General features: G+C 53.2%; 1 protein-coding gene across 10 annotated transcripts; it reads left to right on the top strand.

The window, feature by feature from the left end:
* Window positions 1-265: 265 nt before the first annotated feature.
* Window positions 266-25,052, top strand: M1AP (meiosis 1 associated protein). Of its 10 annotated transcripts, XM_083757120.1 has the most exons (13): window positions 8,126-8,394; window positions 8,792-8,830; window positions 12,436-12,547; window positions 13,497-13,554; window positions 14,286-14,581; window positions 15,988-16,173; window positions 16,941-17,136; window positions 20,228-20,404; window positions 21,384-21,540; window positions 23,454-23,595; window positions 23,806-24,003; window positions 24,331-24,474; window positions 24,641-25,052. In XM_083757120.1, exons 5-13 carry the CDS (start codon window positions 14,318-14,320, stop codon window positions 24,770-24,772), a joined length of 1,596 nt encoding a protein of 531 aa, XP_083613246.1. In that variant the 5' UTR covers window positions 8,126-8,394; window positions 8,792-8,830; window positions 12,436-12,547; window positions 13,497-13,554; window positions 14,286-14,317; the 3' UTR covers window positions 24,773-25,052. The 10 variants fall into 10 exon arrangements, with proteins under 10 accessions (XP_083613242.1, XP_083613243.1, XP_083613249.1 ...); XM_083757116.1 differs by lacking the exons at window positions 8,126-8,394; window positions 12,436-12,547; window positions 13,497-13,554 and adding exons at window positions 266-372; window positions 10,281-10,366; XM_083757117.1 differs by lacking the exons at window positions 8,126-8,394; window positions 12,436-12,547; window positions 13,497-13,554 and adding exons at window positions 266-461; window positions 10,281-10,366.
* The last annotated feature ends 173 nt before the right edge of the window (window positions 25,053-25,225 follow it).

Here is a 25,225-nt window from a genome sequence, read left to right as displayed (position 1 = left end):
CCGCGGATCAGGTGCGGCCGGGGCGGGGCTTGGCGGGGCTGGCTCCGCCCAGGCAGAAGCGCGGCGCCCCAGGCCACGGCGGGCGGAGGAGGCTCCCGGCCCAGAGCTTCCCTCCTGCGGCAGGAGGTTCCGCAGGCACCTTGGCCCCGAGGTGGCAACGCCCCCCCCCTCCGTGGGGCAGAGGAGCAGCAACGCCTTAAGGAAGGAACCCCAGCAGGACAGGGGGAGATGGGCCCGCCAGGTCAGCCCTGAGTCGGGGGGTGGGGGGTGGGCAGGGCCAGATCCTGCCCGTGCCAAGGCGAGGCTGCTCAGCCCAGAGGCTGCTCTTGCTCCTGGTTGCAAGATGCTTCTGGACCGGCGTCTGGATCCGAAGTAGGCGAGAGTGATGGTGGCGCATCTCCAGCTGGCGGGGGGGGGGGGGGTCTGAAGCGGCTCCCATGTTCTCCGGACGGAGAATGTAGGTCAGGTTGGTGAAAGGCCTCCGGATTAGAGGCTGCAGCTGCTGCTTCCTTGGAGGGCTGGAGCGGCAGATTGTGAAAGGGGGGGGGGGGGCTTCATTTGAGAGCTCCTTGAATGGCAGGAATAAGCTGCTCACTGCCAAACCCAGCTCATTCTACCTGAAGGAAGTTGGCCTGAGGCAAGGACAGCAGAAGGGGGAATTCGGCTGAGCAGGGGGCTGACCCACTTCTGCCCCTGCTTCGCTTTCAGGCCCTGGTTCCCCTTGGAGCGGCTCCCTCTGGTTGGCTGCCCCACAGGATCCTGTGGCAACCCCAGCAAGCCCAATCACCCAGGTGCTTCCTTTACAGGTGTCCGCTCAGTGCAGCTGCTCTGCCTTGGCAAGAGCAGCGTCACTTGGGGGGCATTTCCAGGCAGAAGCCGAGTGGGTCAGCCTGTGGGTTCATAGAGAGGACAGAGCCAGGATGAGACAGGCAGGATGTTTGACACCTGGGGTGGACAGGTGTAGAACCCACCTTATATCTGTGGTGGTTTTAGCCCGATAATAAATGTTGGAAATGTAAAGAGACTGAAGGTACATTCTTTCACCTTTGGTGGACATGCCCAAGGATTAAGACTTTCTGGGAGATGATCTATAATGAAATGAAAAAGGTATTTAAATATACCTTTCTGAAGAAACCAGAGGCCTTTCTCCTGGGCATGGTCGGCCAATTGGTGCTAAAGAAGGATAGAACTTTCTTTATGTATGCTACAACAGCAGCAAGAATACTTATTGCAAAGCACTAGAAGACACAAGATCTACCCGGGAAGAATGGCAGATGAAGGTGATGGACTACATGGAACTGGCGGAAATGACTGGCAGAATCCGAGACCAGGGAGAAGAGTCGGTGGAGGAAGATTTTTGTTTAATATGGTGTTTTTACTTTTGCTTTTTGTAATCCTTAAAACCTTAATAAATATTACTTTTTAAAAAAAAAAAAAAGAACCCACCTTATATCTGTGGTGCTTTTAAACTGCTTTTAACATGGCGTTTTAATTGTCGTAAACCGCCCTGGGACCTTAGGGTGAAGGGCAGGCAACTTATCACACCTATTGCTGTATACCACCCCAATCTCAAGAGTGCCAGATCCCAGTGGTTCCTTTTGGAAGCCCCAATGATGGAGGGGTTCATTGCATCGGCACTCCGAGGGGGTTCTGCTTCTCCCATGGGCACAGCCTTGGATCCAGACAGACACCAGATATTGTTCTCTGCTGCTTTGCATCTCAGTCACACAACTCCTGATTCTAACCTCTCTAAGCTCTGGCTTTATCTGTTTAGGGAAAGGCACCACGTCTCACACCAAGTCCTTTTGATCCTTTGAGTCTTAATGGCCCTTCAACCGGGCTATTTCCTGGACATGGGAAGCTTAGCCTAGCTTAATTAGGTCTTAAAATTTGCTGATTCCAGGGGATTAGAAATGTCTAGCACCCAACAAATACAAATGTACGGTATTTGTTGGATCCGGGAAGGGATAAAATTAAAAAATACAGATCAATTAGATTTGGAAGGTCATGACAATAGATTTGGCTAGCATCCATACTTATGGTACAAAAAGGCAAGAGTACATCAAAGTTTTCAAAATCATATTATAAAAAAAGCAATATTTAAAGTTTGGGAGAAGTATAAAGGAATACTAGAACAAAAAACACCATGGTGGCTTTCTCCACTAGAGGCAATATCGGGGGGGGGGGGGAGGGGATAAATATGGGCTACGTACAGAGAGTTGTTAATAGAATCAGAAAGTCAATTAAAATTGAAAGAATTTAACAAAGTTAAAGAGAATGTAACAGATTGGTTACAATATTTACAGTTAAATGAAATATTTAAGAATCATAAAAAGATAGGATTTCAATTTTTCAGAGATAAATAATAGAAAATGATATAAAGTTAATATCAAAAATGTACAATCTGTTGCTAGAATGGGAAACAAAAGATGAAGAGGTTAAATCAGTTATGATTAATTGGGCACAAGATGTGGGACATAATATTCAGATGGAGGAATGGGAAAAATTATGGAAGAATTAGTTTAAATTTACAGCACGTGTGGCGATTAAAGAAAATTACATGAAATTGATGTATAGATGGTACTTAACCAGCAAAAATGTATAAAACTAAGGAAAGCAAGTGTTGGAAATGTAAAATAACAGAAGGGACTTTTTTCCACATGTGGTGGGATTGTAAAATTATAAAAAAAAAATTGGGAAATGATTTATAATGAACTGAAGATGTTTAAAATAAACTTTGTTTAAAAAAAAATCCAGAAGCTTTCCTACTAGGTATTACAGAAGTGGACTTACCAAACGCGCAACATTATTTATTTATGTATGCAACTACCGCCAATACTTTGGCCACCTCATGAGAAGAGAAGACTCCCTGGAAAAGACCCTGATGTTGGGAAAGATGGAGGGCACAAGGAGAAGGGGACGACAGAGGACGAGATGGTTGGACAGTGTTGTCGAAGCTACCAGCATGAGTTTGACCAAACTGCGGGAGGCAGTGGAAGACAGGAGGGTCTGGCGTGCTCTGGTCCAGGGGGTCACGAAGAGGCGGACACAACTAAATGACTAAACAACAACAACCGCCACATGGACATTACTAGCACAACTTTGGAAAGAAGATGGTGCCCTAACTAAAGAAGATTGGCAAGTTAAATGGCAAAACTGACAGTGAAACTAAGAAACAGAGACGACAATGAATTTAAGGAAGAATGGAAGATGTTTATTGCATATATACAGAAGCATTGTACACAGGTTAATACATTAGCAGGGTTTTAAAAGTACTTGTAATTTCAGGTGGTTAGAACTGTGGAATAGTAATATAAAGTTTACGGCGTGTATGGCATTGAGAGAAAATATCTGGAAAATGACATACAGGTGGTATCATACGCCGGTGAAATTGGCCAAAATGTACAGGTTAAAGAATAAGAGATATTGGAAATGTGGTGAAGCGGAAGGCGATTTTTACCATATGTGGTGGCTATGCAACAAAGTGAAAGGCTTTTGGGAATTAATCTACAATTAGCTTTAAAAAATACTTAAATATACCTTTCCCAAAAGACCTGAAGCTTTTTTGCTAGGAATGATGGGCAAAGAAATTAAAAAAGAAGATAAGACAATATTTCTTAAGCCACCACAGCCACAAGAACTATGTTGGCACAAAACTGGAAAACGGAAACTATACCCAGCATAAGTGATTGGCAGGTTAAAATGGTAAACTACGCCGAGCTTGATAGACTAACAGGTAGAATACGAGACCAAGATGAACAGAAATTTCAGAAAAATTGGAGTAAATATTGGAAATATATTGGAACAAATTTTTAAAGGGAACTGGCGGGGTTGGAATAATTCTAACAGTGATTGGTTCTAAAATTAAAAATCAAATATGTGACTCCGGAATTTATTCGATACTTACCAAAAGGGTGGAGGGGAGTCCAAGGCTCGGTAGAGCCTAAAACATTATGATTTTCTTCTATATTTTTTTTGTATATTTTGGGGAAGGGAAATAATAAATTATGTAAATGAATTATACTTATATTTATATGTATACTGATATAGCTACCGGTATGTTTATGTTTATTTCTATATCTTATATTTATTTATACTGTTATGTTGTTGTTTTTTTGCATAATTTGAATAAAAATGTACTGGGGAAAAATAAATAAAAGTACTTGTAATTTCAGAATGAATGAACAACAGTGATTTAAATAAATTATAAATTTAATAATGGACATGCAGTATATGGACAAATAATGGAACCAGGGAAGGGACTAGAGGGAAATCAATTTGTTTTGTTTTATTGTGGTGGTGGTGGTGTTGTTAGGAAAACCAATAAAATATTCTTTTTAAAAAGAAATGTCTAGCACTCAGCTTAATACACATGGGTCTAGTATCCAGTTTCAACACTCCAACATTGATTACATTCTAACACCTACTAGACCCAGGAATTTAGGGGAGTCTGGTACCCACAAACTCTTCATAATCTGGGGCCCAATGTGGGGGCGGTACCCAGGAACCCAGAGAAGAATCAAGTGCCAGTTGGCACTAGATCCAGGTTCCCTGCTTTGGCATTAAGTCTGACAACTTTTCAAAATCATTGGGGGCGGGGGAGGGGTTTAATTGCGTGTAAGAAATCTATTAAAAATCCTTTTGAAAGCAGCAGCGCTCTCCATGACTGGGTGCCTTTTGGTGTCCAGGGTGGGGTTTTTTTTCCAGGGGGGGCACTTATGGGAGAACAGCCGTTCTTCTGCCTGAGGCCCTCTTGCTTGGGGTCCTGGAAGGAAGAACAGCAAAAGAGGCTTGAGCCCAGGAGTCAGCCTCCTTTCTTTTGGCCATCCATTGTCCCCTCTGGCCGAGGGCGGGTCAAAGGCCAGCTCAAGCAGGTGGGTGGCACCAGGGGCACCGACTTATAAAAAATATTGGGGGGGCCCATACCGGGGTCCTGCCCCGGGAAGTTTTCTAAATTTTAGATGAAAATTAGTGAGTTTTAAAGTTTTTTAAAAGTATTTTAGAGTCATATGATCAACATTAGAACCCCGAAAACTCGACTCTCTATAACTCCACACTCCGGGAAACTCGACAAGCCTGAAACACTTTTTGGCTTTGAAAAAAGAAACAAAACAAAAACACGCACGGTATTTTCGTAAAAAGCTAATTTAATTTACAGTAACAATTATGCTTATAGACTATTACAGAGCAGTGAATATATAGCTCTGAAAAGACTGAAATGATATTTAAATAAATCCTAAACTATCATTAAAAGAATAAAACAAAATATTGCTGTCGCACAGTAACAGCACTTTGATTAATAAGTGAAATAGCTAATTTAAGCTTACTTTGAATAAGGCTGAGGGTTCATTAAATAAATATAATATCTTAAAGTTAATGCTTTAATACAGTTAATAAAGTTAATACAGTATGCCTAATACTGTATGTAAATACTGTAATACTGTATGTAAATAACGGGCTTTAATTGGGTCTTACACCCTAAAAATATTTAAGTATTTGAAAATAACTAATACAGTACTATAGTAATATAGAAATACAGTACTAAACTAGTACTAATATTTCAAAACTGAAAATTTAACATTCTGTATGTATTTAATTCTCTATTTTATAAAGATTTTTAATATCTGACAGTGAGTTTGGAGTAGCCCAATGCAAAAATCCTGAGGATCCATGTGGATCCGTGCTTTGTAACCACGTTTTTGCACCACTGTGACCCTAGGCAACAGTGGGTGCGTGATTTTTTTGGTGCAAGATGTAGCCATGGACATGCTATGTGATCTGATGGTGAATTTGGGGTGACCCAATGCAAAGATCCTGAGGATCCATGTGGATCCGTGCTTTGTAACCACATTTTTGCACCACTGTGACCCTAGGCAACAGTGGGTGCGTGATTTTTTTGGTGCAAGATGTAGCCATGGACATGCTATGTGATCTGATGGTGAATTTGGGGTGACCCAATGCAAAGATCCTGAGGATCCATGTGGATCCGTGCTTTATAACCACGTTTTTGCACCACTGTGACCCTAGGCAACAGTGGGTGCGTGATTTTTTTGGTGCAAGATGTAGCCATGAACATGCTATGTGATCTGATGGTGAATTTGGGGTGACCCAATGCAAAAATCCTGAGGATCCATGTGGACCCATGCTTTGTCACCACGTTTTAAATGGGGAGGGAAGGAAAAACACAGAAGGGACAAGAAGCACAAGAGGGGTTTGCAGAGAAGCAGCTGGCTAAGAATGCAGGGGAGGAGTTTAATGGGGTGGGGGGAGGAAAGGAAGGCAAAAGTCCCCCCCCAAGCCAGCCCTCTCTCTCTCTCTCTCTCTCTCTCTCTCTCTCTCTCTCTCTCTCTCCCACCTGCGAGTCCCTAGAGCACGGAGAGGAGGAGGTGGTGGGCTGGAGCCTGCAGGAGGTGGTGGGCTGGAGCCTGCAAGCAGTGTGACTAGGAAAGAATTAGAAGGAAGGACTCGATCCTTTCCTTGACCCTCTGCTTGCCAGGAGGGCAGGGGATTCCCTGCTCTTTGTTGAGTTTGAGCAAACGCAGCAACAGAAGCGGGTGGGCAGTAAGACCCTGAGGCAGAATGCAGGAAAGCAGCAGCTTCTGCCTTCCCTCCGCCCGACCGCCCAATCTTATTTTACGGTAATAATTTTCTTAAATTATTGGGGGGGCAGAGGCCCCCAAACGAATTTTTGAGGGGGCTCGGGCCCCCTCAGGCCCCATGGAGTCGGCGCCTATGGGTGGCACCCGCCCAGGTGAGCCTCGCTCGGTGCTGCAAACCCTGCCCACCTGTGGGGGAAGGGAGGGCGGATACTGCCGCCTGAGGCCCTCTTGCTTGGGGTTCAGCTTAAGGTGGTGTAAGTGGGGCTCCCCCAGAGTTGGGGTCCCCCTGCCTCCTGCCCAGAGTCACCCCAGGCACAAAAGGGATATGGGGTCTCTCAGGCAGAGGACCCCCCCCCCCTCCTAGGGGGTGTCCCCCCAGCTGACCCTTCCTCTGCCCCCAGGGTGGTTATTACCGTATTTACTCAAATGTCATGCGCACCTTTTTTGTCCAAATTACCATACTTCTCCTTGTATAAGATGAGGTTTTTTTACTCAAAGATAAGGTTAAAAAATGGGACTCATCAAAGTTCATCGAGGACTGGGGGAAATTTGTTGAATATCTGAAAAGAACATGTGATGTGCAAATAACACTGGTGGGATTTCAAGAAGCACTGTGAAAGCAGAGATATATTGTTAAAAAGAAATAGGAGTGGAAGGGAAGTTTAATGGCAATATAAACAGAGGAATGCATAAACTGAGAAGTAATTATGGATGATTGTCAGAGAAGCCGAAGGAAGTCTAAAAAGAATAAAATTTGTGAGAATTTGACAGAATTGTATATTTGTGTTGGAAAATAATAAAAATTATTTATTAAAAAAAATGAGACTCGTCTTACACACAGGCAGTGCATTGTGGGGCCGGGTGATTGGTTGCAGCTGCGAGCTTCAGCTTGTCATTGAGGGCCTTCTTGGTGGTGGCGCCCGCCCTGTGGAACACCCTCCCACCAGACGTCAAGGGAAAAAACAACTGCCAGACTTTCAGGAAGCATCTGAAGGCAGCCCTGTTTAGGGAAGTTTTTAATATCTGAAGGACTATTGTATTTTAATATTTTGTTGGAAACCCAGCCAGATAGGCAGGGTATAAATTTATTATTATTATTAGTGATTTGGTGGGTGATTGTTGGCTGCTGCGGCAAGTGCTGCTGTGGGTTGGCTGTTGCTGCCACAATCGGGCGTTCGATATCCGGCTGCTGTTGGCGAGTGGGAAGACGCTCCTGTGTTCCACGTCACGAGCAAATCTGAGCGTTTTCTATTCTGGTTAGCGATTTTATGCGCCCCCCCCCCCAAGAAGCTCAAGAAATATTGGCAACCCCCCCAAAAAAAGTTCAACAACTATGGGCCATCTCCCCCCATTTCCTTTAATTTGAGTCCCCCAAAATAAGGGGCGTCTTCTACAAGGGGGTGTTATCCACGGAAAAATACGGTATGTCGCAAAAATTAGGGTGTGCATTTAGTTTCGTGTAAATATGGTATTCTTATTCTTTTCATTTGTTCAAGGTTTCAAGAAACCGCAGGCATAAAACAGACAAGACCTAAGATAAGAAGCACCGGAAATGCTTTCAAAGGGACAGACTAGATGGCAGCTGCAGGCCCAGGAGCCTGACTGGGGGGGGGGGGGAGGCCCAGGTGGAGGCCCAGACCAGGCTGGGGCCTTGCCTGCCCTCCTGCCACTGCTCCCTCAGGACCGGCAGGCCCAGAGCCGCCCCTTCGGGGAGGGGGCACCCCCAATTGGCCCTGCCCTGAAGGGGGGCAGCAGGGGGGCCATTTGGCAGCTGGAGCCGCAACTCCCCGCCAAGGTCTCCTGCCTCATCTGGGGACCCCCCATGGGGGAATCTGGGCTGGGGGTGGAGGGGCGGAGGCTGGCTGGGCCTTGTCTTGGGGGCAGAGCAGGGAGAAGCCGCTTTGCCATCCCCCCCATGTCTGCCCCCCCCAGTAGCCACAGTGGCCTGGCCCCCAGCCCTCAGGCAGTGAAGGCCACATCAGCCCCCCTGCACCTGGGGGGTGAGAAAGTCCTCCCCTCCCCTGGGGAAGCCACTGGCCTGGTCTAGTCAGCCCCCCCCCCCCATGCCAGGCACCATCTCCTGAATGTCTGGTGGGGGCACAGGAGCCCCCTTTGCCTGGGCTGGGACTGGTCTTGGTGGCCTTTGCCTGCCTGCCTCTGACTCGGTCTCTCCTCTCTTGTCTCCATTCCAGGTCTGCTTTGGGCCGAGAGGCTTTTCCTTCGTGTAACAGGTAGGATGATGGGGGACTTCTGCGCACGTGGGGAAGGCAGGTTGGAGGGAAGTTTCCCCCGTCTGAGGCCAAAATGGGGGCGACTGGCATCACGTGAGAAGCCCCCTTTTCCTGTGAACAATGCACCTCTCTCCTGGCTGACGACTCTTCTTGCAGCTGGAGCCTCCATCTACTTGCTGATTAACAAAGAAGCAGAAATGCTGGAATTTGGCAGCAGCCCTTCTGCTTTGCACCCGGGGCGCGTTACATCAGAAACAGTCAGTGTGGGGCAGAGTGTGGGACCAGGAGCTGGGAGACAGGGTGCAAATGCCCACTCAGCTATGAGCCTTGGGGCAGGTACGGTCTCTTAGACTTGGCCCATCTCTCAGGGTTGTTGTGAGGATCGTGTCCCATGGGGGAGAGTCATGCATGCAACCTTGAGCTCTTTGGAGAGAGAGAGAGAGTGAAAGTACAGTTGCAAGTCCCATAAGCCATGACAAGCGGCTTGGGCAGCCCCTGGGGAACAGCCTCCCGAGATGACCTCCTGGGGGCAAGAGCTTGCACAACTTGGCTGCGGCTTGTTTTCTGACCTGCTGCAGTTGTGGCCATGGCCTGGACGCCTGCTTGGCAGCAGAGGCCACAGAACTGCAGTCTGTTGAACTATTACCTTAATCTGCTGGCTTTTGCTCTGCCTTTGATGGTGAGATAAAAGGGTTGCATCTACCAGCTTGTAAAGGCACATCCAGAATATGTTCAGACAGCTTTTTATTAACCTTCTCTTGGGCTAACTCCAGAACTGGGGCCTGTTAAATAACCCACTAGAAGGCAAATTAGACAGTGCTTCCCTGAGTCCTGACTAGGCCTTCCACAGAACTGGCCTTCCTGTCCACTGCAAGAGCAAGACACTCCGGACCTGCGTGGTTGGTGGGAACATGGGCCTTGCCAGGCTGCCTCATCTTGTTTGGCTGGTCAAGGGTCTGGTCCCCAAGAGTGGCCAGTCGGATGGCCCTGCAGAGCTCACTAACCGGCTGTGAGGCCCATTTCCTAACATCTAACTAACCCCTTTCCTCTACCTCCCAGGCCCTATAGCTGACCCTAAGCATGTATAACTGTGCCTCTCCTTCCTCTGTTTTCTCCCCTCTGTCGAGTTTTGAATGATAAGCCCCTTGGGACAGGGACCTGTACTCTGTAAAGTGTCATTCATACTGATGGCACCATATAAACAAACAATCAGAGACTTTTACAGTTGGAAGGGACCCCAAGGGTCATCAAGTCTGACCCCCATTTGCTGGACTCCAGTCTGCAGGAGCCTCACCTGTTCTCCAACAATTCCCGAAGATTATAGGCAGAGGCTCTGATATTATACCAGCAAGCTCCTTTCACACCCTTGTGTGCAGCTCATCAGGCTCTGGAGATCTGAATTAATTCAAAATAGCTAGGTGTTCCCTGACCACCTCTTTCCCTATCTTAGGCAGCAGCTCCCTCCTTGCAGCGTTTATTCTGTTCTCACCAGGTTGGGCTCTGCTCCCGTTTTGCACGAAGACACAGGCAAAGTAGGTGTTGATCAGTTCTGCCTTTCCTCTGTCTCCAACAGTATTTCTCCATCTTCTCCACACAGAGGACCTACTACTTGCTTGTTCTTCCTCTTGCCTTAAACATAGCGGAAAACCCCGTATTATTTTTAACCTCTCTCACAGGATTGAGTGCTTTCTGAGCTTTAACCTGCCTGACCAGGGAGAATGGCTAAATCGCAGGACATCATAGCAAAGTGGTTGACAACACAGTGTGCCCACTGCTGCCTCTGCCCCCCCAGTAGTCAAAGACGCAACCTCTTCCTTCTGCCTCAGGAGGTGCCCCTTTGCTCTTGCAGCCCTGGGTCTCCCTGGCCTGATGTGCTTTGCGTCTTCAGCCAGAGCAAAAGGCTGCAGCTTCTCAAGGCCCTTCTGCATTCTCCAGAACCCTTTTCTGGAGGACTAAAACATTACAGACATTAGTTACATGTAGGTAGCCGTGTTGGTCTGCCGCAGGTATCTGAAGATGCACACGGAAGCTCATGCCAATAACAAACTTTGTTTGTTTTGTTGAGTCTTTGAGTCGTGTCCGCCTCTTCGTGACCCCCTGGACCAGAGCACGCCAGGCCCTCCTGTCTTCCACTGCCTCCCGCAGTTTGGTCAGACTCATGTTTGTAGCTTCGAGAACACCGTCCAACCATCTCGTCCTCTGTCGCCCCCTTCTCCTTGTGCCCTCCATCTTTCCCAACATCAGGGTCTTTTCCAGGGAGTCTTCTCTTCTCATGAGGTGGCCAAAGTATTGGAGCCTCACCTTCACGATCTGTCCTTCCAGTGAGCACTCAGGGCTGATTTCCTGAAGAATGGAGAGGTTTGATCTTCTTGCAGTCCATGGGACTCTCAAGAGTCTCCTCCAGCACCATAATTCAAAAGCATCAATTCTTCGGCGATCGGCCTTCTTGATGGTCCAGCTCTCACTTCCATACATCACTACTGGAAAACCATGGCTTTAACTATACGGACCTTTGTTGGCAAGGTGATGTCTCTACTTTTTAAGATACTGTCTAGGTTTGCCTTTGCCTTTCTCCCAAGGAGCAGGTGTCTTTTAATTTTGTGACTGCTGTCACCATCTGCAGTGATCATGGAGCCCAAGAAAGTAAAATCTCTCACTGCCTCCATTTCTTCCCCTTCTATTTGCCAGGAGGTGATGGGCCCAGTGGCCATGATCTTCGTTTTTTTTTATGTTGAGCTTCAGACCATATTTTGCACTCTCCTCTTTCACCCTCATTAAAAGGTTCGTTAATTCCTCCTCACTTTCTGCCATCAAGGTTGTGTCATCTGCATATCTGAGGTTGTTGATATTTCTTCGGGCAATCTTAATTCCAGTTTGGGATTCATCCAGCCCAGGCTTTTGCATGATGAATTCATAACAAACTTAGTTGGTCTCTAATGTGCTACTGGAAAGGATTTTTTTATTTTGTTTCAATTACGAACATTGTTTATCTAAGTTTTGCTCAGAGTAGACTTACTGAAAGTAATGGACCTACCTTAGTCACATTCATTAATTTCAGTGGGTCTACTTTGAGTAAAACATTGTTGACTACCACCCTAGTATTATAAGAATGTTATATTATTACCGTACCCTTGTAGCACATTTCTAGTGCTCTCCTAGCCCTGGTCCACTTGTTTTTCTCCCCATCTTTGCTCTCTTGCCTCCCAGGAGCAGCTGCTTCCATGATTCCAACTCAGCCTTGCCCAGCCAGCTAGGAAGTGAAGTGCTCAGGTCCAGGCCTGGAGCTCCACCTGCTGCCATGCCGCCCCCCTCCCTGCCCGCACCACCTGTGCCCTGTGCTCATTGGTTTGCCTGTCAGCTCAGCACCAGGTGCGCTGAGCAGGAGGTGACTGGATCCCCTCCTCCCTCCAGCTCCCCTCTTGTGCCTCTGACACTCCACTTTCTCTCTAAGGCTGCTGCTCTCCTTGCGAGGATTCCAGTGGATCCTTCCATTTGTGCAGCTGGTGCGTTGAGTAGATGCCTTCGGTTGCTACCCTGTCACCCAGTGTCACCCAGTCCTTGAGGCACCTCTCTGGGGTGGGGGTGCTGCATATTCAGGGGGGCAGAGTTGGTGACTCTCAGGCTCCACTCTCAATCAAGCTCCAAAGCCGCTCAGCCCCCCTGCTGCTGCATTGGAGGAAGAGATCTCCTTATCGCCTGTGATCTCATTTGACCAGAGTAATAAGAGTCTTCCTTTTGGGATGATGTAGCATCCCCCCCCCCCATAGCTTTCTAGATGGAATGAAGGATATATAATTGAAGGGCAAGTCCCAGGCTGTAGCCAGCTGCTGGGCGGGGGGGGGGGTGTCTGCGAAGGCAGCCTGTGTTGCTCATGCAAGAGCAGCCCAGGCTGGCCGCCAGCCCTTCTCTAATGAAGCCACTTAGAATGAGCCTAATCTAGAGTCCCTGCCAAGAATGCCACTCTCTTCCTCCCCTGTCCCTGCCAGGCTGCTCAAGGCAGCCCTGTGGGGCAGATCTGCTCTGCCTCTGCTGCCCTGCCCTGGGGCTGCAGCCATCCCTTCTCTGCCAGTTTAATCAGCCCTGGACAGAGTGACCCCCCCCCCCCATTTCACCTGCCTGCGCTTGCCCTGGGGGAATTGCCCTCCTGCCACTGGTGTTAATGCAAAGGAGTAGGGAATGTTCTCCTGTGTGTCTCTTTGAACATGGTCAGGATACTCCAGCTGGTCCAAAACAGGCCAGCAGCAGCGTCTGGCTGACAGGGTCACACCATGCTGCCTGCTCTGCTTTCCCAAGGTGTCCTTGCCAGTTAATTTTTGCATTTTTAGTGATCTTTCACGGGGCATAAAAACCACTTCTGGAAATGTAGTGGAACTTTAGCACTCAATTCAGGGCTAGTTTTTTCCAGAAAGAAACAATCTGTTTGCAACCCTGTTAATGGGGGAAATCCCATTGCTGGGCCCGACTCAAAGTGCTGCTATTACCCTTTAAGGCCCCCAAAGGCTTGAGGCCGGAGCAGCTGAAGGGTCAAGGCCCTTTTCTGGATGTGGGGGAAGGAGAAGGTTCCTTGAGCGAGATTCTCTTCAGGCTCTCCTGAGGCCCACGCTATGGCCTTTTTCTGCACCAGCTAAAGACGTTTTCATTTCCTCAGACATGTCATTCTCTTTAGCCTCTTCAGTGCTCGTGAGATCCCACATCCTGATATTGCTCTCTCTGGCCGGCTTGGGGTTAGTTTGCTTTTAGATTTCACATTTGAGTTTTATTATTTGGTAGCCTTTTCATTTTTACTGTAAATGGCAGAGAGCCTTTGTTATTGGGCAATGTATCAGTATTGCAGGAGAGTACCGGTAAATAAGCCTTAAGAAGAGAACTTGAGGGGCAGCATGGGGCAAGGAAGGTGTGTTCAGTGCTCTTGAGCCTCATGCCCCCCCCCAGACGCCTCCCAGAGATCCCTGTCAAGCTGGTGAGAAACTGGCTGGCTAGACAAGACTCTCTGAACACAGAGATGAAGCAGAACCGACAGCCGACTGCTCTCCACCTTGACTCACATTGACTCCTGCTGCCAACCGGGGGCTAGGCCTGCCGTGCCAGGATGCGGCTGCGGCTGCGGCAGCAGCATGGAGGGCCTTGGAATGTGACAGGGATGGCCCACATTCCCCGGAGTCTCCCTGGGGGCCTTGCCTCCCTGAACAAGGAAGCCACCCCCATTTGGGGCACAGTGCTCTTTGTCCCCCACCAGCCTGCCTGCCTTCAGACCCAGAATTGGCGTGGGCACAGGAAGAAGGCCTGGGAGCTTGAGGGAGGCAGCGAGGGGTGGGCATGGCTGCAATGGACTGCTTTGCATCTGCTGCCCTCTCCACCCCCTATTTGTTGGTGATGGGTGGTCTTTTCCCAGTGGGGGGGATGGTGGTGCTGGTGGGTGAGGAAAGCACATTCATTCTAGCTCTCCCCTCTTCAGAGGCAGCCGCAAGCTGTTTCCCTTGGACCACCATGAGTTCTGGACTGCGAGGAGGCAGCAGAGATGGTGCTGGCAAAGGCCTGGCTGGGGCTGGGGCCCCCTCTCTCTCCTGGCAGCCCCCTCACATCCTGGTGGTGGAGGCCCACCCCTCCCACTGGGCCCACACCTGCCACAAGCTCTGCGATGCCCTGGAAAACGTCTTCTCTCTGGCCTGCAGTCTGGCGGGTCCAGCCCGCATCCCTCTGCTCAGCCTCTACGTGGTCCAGAGCCAGCAGGAGTGCCTTCTGCCCTTTGTGGTGAGTGAGTGCTGCTGGGGGGAGGGGAGGCATCTCTCTGCTGGTCTGTCCTCGTCCTGCTCCTTGGCTTGCCATCCCAGCACACGCCAGCCGATTTAAAGGGCTCCACACGCCCACTTTCAAGGGGCCTTGTGCCATGGTGGGCTCCTTTGTGTTTTCTGGAGGGGTAAAATGGAGCAGCTTCAGGCGGCAGCACTTCTGGGCAGAAGGGGCAGCTTGGAAGAAGCTCACCTCAGAAATGGTGCTGCAGAGCTGGAAAAGGTCCAGGAAGGGGCAGCCAAAGCGATCCAGGGAATGGAGCGACTCCCCAAGAAGGAGCAATGGCAGCGCTGGGGGGGGGGGTTAAGTTACAGAAAAAGTGCCAGAATAGAAGTGTGTGCAATGCTGCACTGCCTGGAGAATGTGAGGAGCTTTCTCTCTCTCTCTCTCTCTCTCTCTCTCTCTCTCTCTCTCTCTCTCTCGTAATGGCCAGCCCAGTGATGCTGGATGGTGGAAGGTTCAGGACAGAGAAAGAAAGTGCTTTTCCATGCAAAGTGTCGTTAGACTAAGGAACTCCTTCCCACAGGAGGCACCAATGGCTTTAAAAGCGGATTAGACAAATGCATGGAGCATAAGGCTCTCCGTGGCTCTGCCTCCTCTGTCTGGGGTTGGATGCTTCCGAATGCCCACGGCTAGGAGTGCCAGTGGGGGAGCCCTGCTGCTGCGCTCCTGTCCTGCTTGGGGGCTTCCCTTGCTTGGCCAGTTGGCAGCCAGTGAGAACAGGGCGCTAGGCTAGGTGGGCCTCCTTGTGCCTGATCCAGCAGCCAGGGGCCTCTGAGGGCCTTGCCCTGCTCTTGCCGCAGACCTCCCCCTCCAGAAAACTCTTCAGCTGTCCCCAAAGCAAAGAGGACCCCTCGTTTCTCTGGAGGAGCTGAGCCTCAGAGAGCCTGGCCACCTTCCTCCCGAGCAGACAAGGCAGTTGTCTCCTTGCATGGCTCCTGCAGCAGACTCCCAGAGAGCCTCATTCCTGGCCAAGCATGTCTAGACTTGGGTGTCTCCTGCCCACAGAGGGGCTCATTAACTCAGGCCAACTGGCAGCAAAACTGCGCTCAGCACCCTGGCTGTGTCTCTGCCTTGGCCTCCAGCCATGATGCCCAGGCCGGTTCCAGCAACAGCGCGAGCAACTGCATCTCCGGGGGGGGGGGGCGCTTTCCAATGCCCAATGTGTCCCACTTCATGCCCATCCCAGAGACCAGGGGAGCAGGCAGAAGCTGGGGGCAGAGTGCATGGCCAGGGCAGGGTCTTCCTCCTGGGAAAGGACACGAGAAGCAGCTATTTGCCCCCCCCCCGCCCCAGGGGTGAGCACCCCTCACAGGGGAGGCATTGGGCCCTTGCTGAGGCACATCTCCTGCCCACTGTCGTTGCAGCCGGTGAGAGGGAGCTTCTCTCGGCTCCAGAGCTGCCTGGCGGAGCTGCGCGCCTTGCCCTCCGAGGGGGTCTTCCACCTCAAGGAGGACGCCCTAGTCCAGGCCGTGCAGGATGGGCTCCAACAGTTCAAGCAGTACACGGGGCAAGGCATGGCTGGGGCCTCCCTGAGCAGCTCTTCCCTGGAGGTAAGAGGAGGCCAGAGGGAGGGGCCCCTGTGTCTGCCGCACACCAACTAGCAACTGCCCAATTAGGGAGGAGGGTCGCTGTTTCTCTCCACTTCCATCTCCCCCATCACCTTCCAGCCAGGTTGGGGGTCTTCCACTGCAGGGGGTTAGACTAGATGATCTTCGGTGTCCCTATGAGATTTCTGCCCAAACATCTTTCCCCAAGCAGAAGCTGGCACAGAGGCACTAATAATAATAATAATAATAATAATAATAATAATAATAATAATAATGGTAGTGGGCAGGAGCGTCTGGTGCCCTCCAGGACCACATCCATTCCCGAGTTGCCCCCTCTCTGCCTGCCTCTTCTGCAGCCTCCAGCAAGACGAGGAGGCCTTGCAAACCCACCTCTGCCCTCCTGCAGGCAATACAAGGAGCTCTGCAAAGCACCAGTTTGCAGAGAATCCAGCATGACAGGGGCCAGAATCTGGGGAGTGGCAGATTCCCTCTCGTGTGTCCCATTACTGCCAGGGATGTTCATGGCAGAGGGGCACTAGGAAGCCTGGGCAGATGCTTGGTGGCACTGCCATCTGTTGCTTCAAGAAGCTCAGGGCACATGTCCATCTATCCCTCCCCAAATTTATCCACTCAACATCCTGGTGAGGTGCATTGAACTGGACCAAGGTCACCCAGTGAGGTTCCTGGCTGATCAGGGATCTGAAGCGCCCCCACCCCACCCCTCTGGGCTCCCCCCTGAGTCTCTGGCAGCCATGGGGCTTCTCTTCCAGATGACCATCCTGACTGGCCAGCCCAGCGCCAAGGTGGCCAAGCAGCTGGAGGCTGGGCTGCAGGGCATTGACCTGGTCAGCCTCCGCCAGCTGCAGGTGGTGGAGGTCTCCACAAGGGGGCTGCAGGAGGCGCCTGAGGCTGCGGCGGAGGACGGAGAGGGAGCCACCCCCAGCAGCAGCAGCGGCAGCCGTGGGGGTAAGTGCCCCCCAACCTGTGGCATTTCAAATGACGCTTCGGAGCGGCCCCTCGCCTCCCGCTGGGTGTTGTTATCACTCTGGGATGCTCCTCTGGTGTCTGCTCCAGAGCAAGTGCCATTCATGAAAGGGAACTCATGGCTTCTGCCTCTGATTAGCGGTGAATGGCTGGCAAAGTGCCCCCTAAGTGCACAGGAAGTCAGTTTCTGTTCCCTGCGGGGCAATGGGAAGGGTGGCGTTAATTCCTTGGGGCCTCTCATGGGTTTTTACATTTTCTTCTTTGGCTTTTACAGCACATTAAAATAAAATAAAGACAATGAAAGGATGCCACTAATTGAAGCCCACCCTGACCAGGCGGGGAGGAGAAATTGGCAGAAGAGGCTTGCCAGAGATCTGCGCTGGGACCTCCCAGGCTGCTCAGTTTTAGCAGAGAGCAGCTGGAGAGGAACCAGTTGAATTTGTCTGCATTAGGAGGAACTTAGGCAATTGCGCTTGAGTGTCACCTAAAAGGGTGACACTCAGGGCAGAGACGGGTTTTCCGGGGCATCCAGGGCTGCTCTTTGCTGAGACTTAGAGAGTCGGGAGATCCAGTCGCAGATCTTAGTGCTCAGTGAATAATTCATGCCTCATCCCAAGCTCTGCTGAGGAGGAAGCACTTAGAGGCGGAGGAAGCCGCTCGGCCCAAAGGGGGAAACCTCTAATTAAAGGCGCGAGAGCCCAGGAAAGCCTCTGCGGCACTTGGCCTGCCCCCTCTGGGCTGGCTGGCGCTGGAGCTGAATTTTAAGCGGGGGGGGGGGGGAATCACCACAAATCAGATCTTGGGGGAAAAGGCAGGAGGATGAGGCAGGAAACTCTGGCGCACAGTTGTGGGTTGGCACCAGCAGCGCCTGAAAGGGAGCCGGCAGGAGCCTCGGGAGGGCAAGAGCCAGGGCAGCTTTCTGCCCTTCGTGCAACCATCACACTGCCGGTTGCAAAGAGATCTTGAGAGGGCCAGACAGGCCCCGCAGAGGCGACTTGACTTGATGTGGAGAGACAAATGCACTCCCCACCCCAAGTCACCCTTTGGCCAGGCCGGCTGACGGAAGCCCTTCTCTGGGGAAAGCCAAAGAAACCGCTGGGGACTTCTTGCTTTCAGTCTCACCCCAGATGCAGAAGGGAAAGCAGTGAAAGGGGCCCAGCCTTGGTGTGTGGCTGGGCTGTGCGTTGGGCCTGCTTCCTCCCCTCTTGCTAGCTGCAGGGAGCCTTGATCCACCTGGGTCTCTCGAGGGGCTGGAGTGTGGCCCCTGACGGGACTGGGGCAGAGCTCTGCTGGATCAGAACCGAGGCCCATCCAGTCTGCCCAGCCCCCAGTGCCCCACCCTGGCCCCCCAGATGCCCCTGGGAAGCCCCACAAAGTTCAGAGGCAGACTGCCCCGGGTGCTGGAGGCACCAAGTAGCAGATTCCAGGCTAGGGCTCCTAGGAAGGGAAGGGGAAAGAGACGTCAGTCTCATAATGCACAGCCTCAGGAACGCCTTGCTGCGGCCGCCAGGATTTTTAGCAGTGGCCTTCTGCTGCCCCCTAGTGGGCACAGCCACCCTGTCTCTGCCTTCCCTTTGCAAGGTGGCTGCCCCCTGGCTGGGCGCTGGAGGGCTGTGTGCTCCCTGCCTCCTCAGTGGGGCTGCTGGGGAGGGACAGATGGTGGCATCTGTCGTTCTTAATCCGGAGCCGCCTCCTTCTCAGGCGCAGATTTTGGCCCCCACCCCCTGCTGGCCTGATCCCCCTGCTCAGCCCGGATTAAGCCAGCCACCCTCCTTGAGCTGTGACTGGTCCTCTCTCTGTTGCTAACCAGGCAGGCAGGATTCCCACTTCTCCCTTCTCACAGCCACCGACTTAGGGCTCTGCTTCCAGAGAGGGACAGGCTTCCCGCGGGGAGAGACCCCAGCCCCTGCTGGGTGCCTGTTTCTGAGCAGCAGTGGCCGGATCCGTGGCCCTCGTGGTCTTGTATTCCTGCAGCAGTGGCTGGTGGGCCTCCTGCCCCCAGTGCCCAGGGGGTCTCTGCACTGGGGGACGAGGTGGGACAAGGTCACCCTGGTCCCAGAGATCACCATCACCTCTGCTGGAGACTTTCCTCCTGCAAGGAGCCTCCCCAGCAGAGATGCGAGTCCCAGGCAGGGTCTCTGCTGGACTTGAAATTGTCTTTAGATACACAGTGGTCTTATGTGTTCTTCATGCCATGGGAAACCACTTCAAGGTGCTTCCTAAATGTTTTGCATCTGCGCTTGGCCTCCTCTGGGCGGTTCCTCTTGTCCCCCTCAGAAAAGATAGAGTAGAGCTGCAATAAGAGAGAACATTTGGCCCGGAAAAGGGCAGCCAACATGATCCATGGGCTGGAGTGACCCTCCTATGAGAAGGGGGCTGGCCGGGGCTCTGCTCTGCCTTTGCCCTCGGAGACAGCCAGGCTTGTGAATGCCAGGAAGCCCAGGGGGGCAGAGTCCTGCTCTGGCGCTCAGGTCCCTTGGGGCATCCAGTTGGCCCCTGCGAGAACAGGATGCTGGACTAGATGGGCCACTGGCCTGATCCAGCGGCTGCTTCTCATGTTCGTAGGAGGAGACGTTACAATATTCAGGCTTTTTGTTCAGAAAAATAGTAAGGCTTTGTGGGAGGAGGGGGACATGATAGCTTATAGGAGGCTGCATGGTGCGGAGAAAGGGGAGCGAGAGCGTTTCACAAGGCTGGAACCAGAGGCCTCCCAGGAAGTGGGAGGCTGAGGACACGCAGCGCAGTTTTTGGCCCCCAGAAGAGGAGAGACGGCAGCCACCAAGTGGGATGGCCCTGGAGGATGGGCCTCGGTTGGGTGGCACAGGATGGGCTGGCCAGGCTGGCAGCAGCTTTCCTCCTGAGGCCTGGGAGTGGGGCACTCAAAGGACACGCTGACCCTCCAGGAGACTTTGCTTATGCAGCTGTGGGCATCGGGGGGGCACTGCTCTAAGGGAGCTGTCTCTTTGTTCTGGGGGGTGGCAGGAACTTGTTGGGATGCCCAGGCTGAGCCATTGTTGGGGGGGGGGGGGAGACCCAGGCATGTGCAGATGGGGCTCCTTTCCTTTCCCTGCAGAGAGCACTGTGACCCTGGGCGCAGTCCTTGACCTCCAGACTGTGGAGAATGATGTGGTGGCCCTGGAGACCTTCTTCAAGGGCTGGTTCCATGACCACAGCCCAGACCAGGAGCACCTCCACCTCCTCCTGCCCGCTGGAGCGCTCTGCCCCCCTGCTGCAGCCCAGAGCTGCCCAGGTAAGTGTGAGCCAATGGGATTCCTGTGTTGCTGCTTCACCCAGACCGAAAGCTTCCTCTTCAGGGAGTCTCTCTAACGCTACGATTTGCTGCTTCTGTGAGCCTGCTGACACCACACCCAGCACCTACCCTTTGGGACCGGGTGCCCTCGTTTCTTGCCTCCGCTGCTAAACATCTCTATCCCATCCATTGTTTGTCCAGTATTCTAAACTCCCTTTACATTTACAAATGTTTTGGTTTTTTAAATTGTTTCCCTGTGTGCAGTTGTTCTTGCTATTTCCGTATTTGTTTCATATAAATTATTGCATAGTAAATTGCTTCGGCATCCCTCATGGGAAGCCACTCATAAATGAAATTATTATTTACACAAATAAATACACACACGTACTAAAATGACTGATGCAATGAAATGTTACAAGGAAGCTGACGTAAAAAATAATAATCAAAATTTAAATAAACCCAATGGTTTTGAAAAAATAAAACCATATATTTGAATACATATAAATTTACATACATGGGTAAGCTTACTGAAACAAATAATAATAATAATTAGGTCTCCAATGTGCTGCAGCAAAAGTGCTAGCATCGTTCCCATCGGCACGGAGTTCCAAGTGTTGGTGCTGTAGTCTGTGAGGGGGGAGTCCTTGGGGGCATTAAATGCCAAGAGTGGTGCCTTGAATTTGGACGGGGCCTGGCGGGGGCTGTGCCCGAGGCCCCAGGCTGAACTCCAGGGTTGCTGGAATCCCCCCTGCCCCATCCAGGCCAGGGCAGCCTCTCCAAGGGGCTCCCACGGAGTAGCGGGGTCTTCTGCCCTGGACATCTGCCCAAAGACACAAACCTGATCTCTCCAGCCCTCGCCCTCTGCCCTGAGTTTCATCCTGGGCAGGCAGCGCTGCCCGCTCTGGCTGGCAGTGGCTCTGGGTCCTTGGCAGAAGCATGCCCTGCGCCCCCTCAGCCCTGCTGCCTTCTGCCCTTGCAGTGTGCGTGAAATGCGATGCCCAGGAGAGGCTCCTCAGCCCCGCTCTGCTGACTTCCGCCTGCGGAGATGGCCCCACCGCACAACGGGCGGATGCCAGTGGCCCCTTCTGGATGGCAGCTGGCCCAGGCCTGGTGCCACGCAAGCTCCGCATCCTCAGGTACCTGCCCAGGAGCCATCCGAGCGGGGCGGGGGGGGGGGGAGACACTGGGAGCGCCCCCAAGGGCCCCTTTGAGAAGAGGGCCAGCCTGCCATGCCCCTCAGCCCTTCCCCAGTTCCCAGATTCCAATGGGAAAATTGTGTTGTGGCCACATCAGCTGCCCTGGGAGCCCTGTCCCATGTTCAAGAGGTGTGACTGCAGTGAGAAGCACTCTGTCCATGCTTAGAGGCACTCTTAACCCAAAAAGGGGCTCTTGTTAAAACTCAGGAAATCTGGCTTTGGCCACTCACTCTCTGGGCTACAGGACCTTTTGGCCAAAGGGCCCCTCAGGTGGGGGGGGGGCAGGGCAGCTGCTGTGCTGGAGCCAGTGTGCTTCTCTGCCCCTGCGCTTCCTGTTCTGGGCCGGCGGCTCCCTTCCCCTGAACCTGCTCTGGCTTGCCTGGCTCAGTGGCGCTTGAGGAGGGTGGGGAGGACAAGCAGCAGCCCCCACTGGCTTCCACAATTGCAGACAGCCTGGGGGGAGGATCCTCCCCCTTGGGAGAGCCTAAGGCAGAAGACGCAACACAAAGCCTGAAAAATTGCAACAAACAAATGGCTGCTTGGAGGAAGCCCAGCAAGGCTGTTCCTGACTGAATGAAGGAGACCCCAACTCACCCACCCACCCACTTCCTGTTGTGCCTTTTTAAATGCAGCAGAGCGAGGAGTTCAGCAGCCTCTTCCCTGCTCCCCACTTCCCATCTGCATGGGGGGAGGGGGCCAAGTGCCCCCACCAATGTGGACAAACTGTGTCATGAGGTGCAGCCACAGATCGCAAGGCTCTGGCAGCCAGGAAGCCTCCCTCCCTCCCCGCCCTTGCCATGATGCAGGAGCACCTTAACAGCTCTCCCTCTCCCCCCCTCCCCCCCCCCGGGCATGGGCAGGTGGACAAAGGGGGCAGAGGAGTGGGTGTCATAGAAGAGGTGGGAGCCACACTGGGCAAGTCCAGGCCTGTCAAGTAGCCTGGTGTTTTGTCTGCTGATGTAACCCCAGTTGGTGGCAAGATGTGCATTGTGGGGTGGGAGGGAGTGCACTGCTTGCAAAAGTGCCATGGCAGGCCAGAGGCTGGTTGGCGCTCTGCTTGGGGACAGTCAGCCCCCCACTCCACCCCCAGCAGCTCAGCACAGAGCCCCCCCCCCCCCCGGGAGCTGCCAGGCAGGCAAGTAGCTGACAGGCACACAAAGAGCAGCACCAGCTTCCCCTTCTTGGCTGTTCTGGCAGCTGCTGACAGCCAGGCTGCTGCAGGTTCCCCTTTGGCACAGGACATCCTGCCAGGAAGTGCAGCCTGCTTTGCAGAAACGGTCCCTCTGAGAAGCCCTCTTCCTCCCAATTCTGCTTGTGAGAGGAACCAAAGAGAGCCTGCGGGGTCCAGCCAGTGGCTTCTCCCATCACCAGATGCCCCAAAAGGCCCTCCTGGACTTCCAGCCCCTGGGAATCCAAAGCCGGAGGCAGACCAGAGCCCTGGGGCCCAGGACTAGGCTCATCCTCTTGGTTAGCCTTCCAAGCTGGTGGCCGCCCCTGCTTCCTGAGGGAGGGAGTTCCACTGGTGAACTCTGCTCTGCGTGAAGAAGTTCCTTTTATCTGTCCAGTCTTCCAGCGTTCAGCTTTCTGCCATGTCCACCAGCTCCATGGTTTTCAGAGAGGAAAGCTGTCCTCCAGCCACTCTCTCCATGCCAAGCATTACTTTATAAACTTTGGTGCTGTCTAAAACTTGCCTTTTCTGCAAACTAAAAAGCTGCAGATGTGGCAACCTTCCTCCACTGGGGAGTCACTTGCCCCTAGATCATTCCCAGTCCTGGGGGGCCCTGGGTGCTGCCTGGGAGCCGGAGGCAGGCTCTGCCCCCCCTGACCAAGGCCCTGCCCCCCGTCTCTTGCAGGGCCCTGGAGGCCAAAGGCCTGTGCACCTCGCTGCTCTATGGGCTGCCTCTGGTCATCCGGCCCACAAGCTGCTGGCGGATGAACTGGGATGAACTGGAGGCCAACCAGCAGCTCTTCTGGGCCCTCTGCCACTGTCTGTGGGTGAGTTGGGGTGGAGGGTGCAGAGTCGCAAGGCACTGAGTTAGGGGGGGGGGAGGTTCCACGCCTGCAGGGCTAAGCCATAGTGACCCCCGCCATGTGACGGTGCCTGCCTTCAGGAGAGGTCACCCCCCTTCTCCCTGGCACAGGGACCCTGGGAAAGAGGAAGGAGAACCACACATGAGTGCCTGAGACTGTAATTTCCTCTTTCAGAAGCGAAACTGGCTGTTGCTGGCCAAATATGAGACCCCACCAGGGGCCCCCTGGCCGAGCCCCCTCCAGGTCCTCCTGCCCTCTGAAGGGGCCGCCTCGCTGCTGCTCTGCTCCCTGGTGGGCCGGGAGCTCCTCCTGCCCTGCAGCTTCCCTCTCCTGCCAGCAGACCCTCCCCAGGACACTCTCAGCCAAATGGAGGCAAGTAGCGGGGGGGGGGGGAGCACACCCCACCAACAACCTCGCCAGGCAGGCACTGGCCCGCCAGAGAGAAAACACAAGGAAGGGGGGTGATCCCAGGAGAGGGTCCCAGGGGCTGCACCATCGTGGTCCCACCCTCCGGCTCTGCCTGCCTTCAACCCTCCTGCCCTGGGGGGTGCGGAGATACAGGGCTTGCACCTCATCCTTGCTGGGAGGGGGCTTTGGCGGGTGGGTGGCAGGAGGGGCCTGGCTGGGCGCCAGTGGCTAGGAATGCCCCCTCTGATTCCATGATGAAACCACCTTCACCCGCTGGCTCCTTCCCTGCAGAACGTCCTGGACGGCCTGGACCTGGAGACGGCCTACAGTCCCCTGAGCGGGGGAGCCCCCCTGTACCAAGCCCTGAGGAGCAGCCTGGGGCGCCCACCCCCCTCCCGGCCTGAGCGCAAGGCAGATCGGCACCTGCCCCGTCAGGTAGATATGTCAGGCACCCTCACCCCACGGACAGTGGCTGTTGGGGGGCGGAGGTCCACCCCACGTGTGATGCAAAGGGAGCTGGTGCCCCCCAGGAGTGGCAAGGGGGACCCAGCCCTCGCCTGGGGGTCACACTGCCTTTTCCACCTCCTCCTTCTGCCCACAGCAGGGCAGCCGCCCCCACCTGGGCAAGGCCAGGGCCATGGTGGCCCCCCTGCGCATGGCACCCGCTGCCCCCCGCCCACCCGCCTTCTCCCTGTTCTCCGGAGATGAAGAAGAGTTCCTGGACACCATGTGACACCGCAGGGGCCACTCCCTTCGCCCCATGGAGGCCCCGCTGAGCCAGAGCTCCCATAAAAAGGAGCCCAACCCAGACAGGCACCCCATGACAAGCACCCTGTTGAGCACCTGAGGGGGGGCTGGAGTTGTCCCTCCCCTTCGTGTGGCAAAACTGGAGCCTCTGCAGCAATGCCTGGATCTCTGTCTTCTTGGGGGGACAAGTGTGGCTGGAAGCCCCCTCCCCAGTTTCTGGTTTCTGGAGACCCCCTTCAATAAACTTTTGTCTTTGTTGCACCAAACCTTGAGCTGTGCCCTTCTGTCCCCCCCGCCCCGCAAGAGCAGGGCACTCCCCACAACCCCACCCCACCCCCCAGCTGTGGGGAAGACAGAAGAGGAAACCTGCTGGGAAGCCACAGAGGAGGAAGCAGCGCAGGAGGTGGGGGCTGCAGCCGCTCCCTGCCTGGGCCTCTTC

This window comes from Podarcis gaigeae, assembly GCF_964106915.1.
Source record: "Podarcis gaigeae genome assembly, chromosome: 9".
NCBI classification, from domain to species: Eukaryota; Metazoa; Chordata; class Lepidosauria; order Squamata; family Lacertidae; genus Podarcis; species Podarcis gaigeae.
Note: the sequence above shows the minus strand (reverse complement) of the source record. Positions and strands in the feature narration are given on the sequence as shown.